The sequence below is a fragment of the Alligator sinensis genome, unplaced genomic scaffold (assembly GCF_000455745.1).
Source record: "Alligator sinensis unplaced genomic scaffold, ASM45574v1 scaffold1486_1, whole genome shotgun sequence".
Classification (NCBI taxonomy): Eukaryota; Metazoa; Chordata; order Crocodylia; family Alligatoridae; genus Alligator; species Alligator sinensis.
The window spans coordinates 6,327-8,823 of record NW_005843596.1 but is presented as its reverse complement, the minus strand read 5'-3'; the positions used below and the strand labels follow the sequence as shown (position 1 = coordinate 8,823).

The window sequence follows — 2,497 nt, the reverse complement described above, 5'->3', positions numbered from 1 at the left end:
CCCCATGGGACACCTTGGGACCCCAGGCCAGGCTTACCCGATCTCAACTGTAACAAGGTGGCTACAAGCTCAGAGACCCCCCAGGACCACCCCTGCCCAAGGGTAGGACATGTGTTCCCTGGGTACCACTGGGCTCCTCCATCCTGTCCTTTCCTAACAACATGTTTCCGCTGCTCAGGCTGAGGGTGATACTGGTCCTTCCTGGGCACATTAGCTTAAGTTGGGGCCCCACGGGAGTCTCGTCCCAGAGGGCTGTGACAACTGCTGGAAATGGCCGTGTTACAGCTCCCCGTGTCTCAGATCAGAGTCCCCTGAAGGTCCCCCCAAAAGCAGTAGCATTTCTGAGTGCAGATGTGGTGCAGGCTTAGGCAGATAAAGGGTTAATTCTGAGGAGTCAGCCCCAGGGATCCAAGTGAGGACGGAGGGAAAGTGAGAAGAGCTCCAAATACAGGGACAGGTGCCAGGAGACGGGGCTGGAGAATCACGCTGGGCAATGCAGGCCCCGAAGCTGCAGGATCTAACTGAGGAGCGCTGCAGGGAGAGAGGGGAGACATCAGCACAGGGCAGGGACTAGCGGCACTGGGCAAGGGCCACGGGGGGATCTGACAGGCGCCAGGGCCTCCCTAGAGGCTTGTCTGGAGCCTCCGGGTGGGGAGATGCTTTTGCAGGGCCCAGGATGCTCTGACCCTGGGAGTAGCTCTAGGTTTGGCCCAAATGGCACTAATGAGGGAGATGGAGACTCCTCCTCTTCCTCACTGCAAACGCTCCATGTTCCAGTTCCCACCCATGCTGGGCTGGGCAAGTGTTGGGGTGAAAGGGCAGGGGCAGCTGCTCCATGGACTCCCTGTACAGCCTGTGGTCCCTGAGGGGGAGGGGGCTTCGTAGGGGTAGACTGAGATGGAAATTACCTGTTGGCTGGGGAACGGGGCGGCCTGGAAAACAAGGAGAAACATGGTGGGAGTCTCACCAGAGGCAGCCCCTCCGAGAGATCAGAGATCCTGCCCTAGCCCTGAGGTGCAGAGCAGACCCCATTAGGGACCCCACATCCCTCATTAAAAACCCAATGATGGGCTCACCCAAACAGGGCTTGATAGAGGGATTCACTGTGTGCACGTGTAGATATTTCCCTGAACTGGATTCACTACTCTGTGCTTGGTCTCTATTTCCAGACAACATTCAGCGAGGATGAATTCAAGCAGGGTCACACTTGTGTGAGCCACAGTATCAGCTAGGAAGGTGTGTCTGTATCTTCACTATATGACCCAAGACAGGCAGGGAGATACGGGCTGAACCAAGTGTCAGGAACAGCCCTAGACCAGACCATGGCTGTGCACATTTTGGAGGAGCCCTTGCTATGTTTTTCTTTTCTGCCAAAAACAGCAATTGAAAATTTAGGGAAGAAGGAAGTGGTGAGCAGTATCATAAAGAAGGAAACTGATTCCGATAAGCTTGGGAGCAAAAGAAAATGTATTATCCTCTCATACTGCAGGCACTTTTCCTTAAGAAAGAAAAAATAACACCCAAAACTCCACCTGCAAGAAATTGCAGTGAGCAGTATATGGGAGAAATATGGTACGAGCAGCTTCTGCTAGTTCCCAGGTGGGCAAGAAAGCTGCATGGTCCCCACAGGGAGCAGAGCCATGAGCAGTGCTTTCTCCTTTCTGCTGCTGCTCCTCATTTCCTGACTGCAGGACAGGTCTGTTATGCTCCTCTCTGCCATTTATAATGAAGCGGGACATTTTCTCCCTGGGTCTGGTGTAGGTGAGACAATCCTTCCCCTGTTCCACATCCCTCCCTGATTATCTAGGGTAATGGTGAGTCCAGAACAACTGACACTTGCAGGCCTTTCACACCTGCAGGGCTGAGGATCTACATTACATTGGGCTGAACAAAATGAGTCTGCCCCACCAGCTGCCAAAGCTTCCCCTGTTGGAGCAACAAAGTCAGAGTCAAGGGAAGCTGAGATTAAGGTCTTCTGGATACGAAGTTTTCCCAGGGGCAAACCTGATTCTGTGCCAGCAGACAAGCCACAGGACAGAGGAGAGACGTTTGGGGCAGAAAGACCCCCCCGATACCTCATCCCCATGAAGTCCCAAAGTGGGGTACACCCAGGGCACCCACCCCCTTCGGACTGGCACCTCCAAACCCAGAGTCACTGCCTTGAAGCAGAGGAGAGGAAATGCCCAGAGTCAAGGCAGTGGCAGCTCTACCTACCCACGGCCCCTGCTCTGCCCTGCCCCTTAGAGGAGGGAGGGACAGTGGGATCCATCTCCAGCCCCAGGAGGTGAGAAACCGGGAAGCCCCTGCTAGACTCCAGGGCAATTCGTATTGGGGTGTGAGAGGGAGTGAAGCCTGCAGACAGACCTACAGACCGAGCATTTTGCTCCAACATTGCCTTGGTTCCAGCACCCCAGCTGAGCCACACTCACCTTTCTTGTTCCTCAGGTAGACGAGGAGACCCAGCGCCAGGAAGATCAGCCCCAGCACAAAGCCCCCG

General features: G+C 54.9%; 1 protein-coding gene across 1 annotated transcript in view; it reads right to left on the bottom strand.

Annotated features, from left to right (window-relative positions):
- Nucleotides 1-1,459: 1,459 nt before the first annotated feature.
- Nucleotides 1,460-2,497, bottom strand: part of LOC102380075 — a gene marked incomplete at its 5' end in the record, with an annotated part of 4,250 nt that continues 3,212 nt past the window's right edge. Inside the window, 2 exons of the mRNA XM_025195572.1 lie at nucleotides 1,460-1,926; nucleotides 2,430-2,495. Of these exons, the coding sequence (XP_025051357.1) occupies nucleotides 1,721-1,926; nucleotides 2,430-2,495 (272 nt within the window). The remainder of the gene's footprint in view (nucleotides 1,927-2,429; nucleotides 2,496-2,497) is intronic.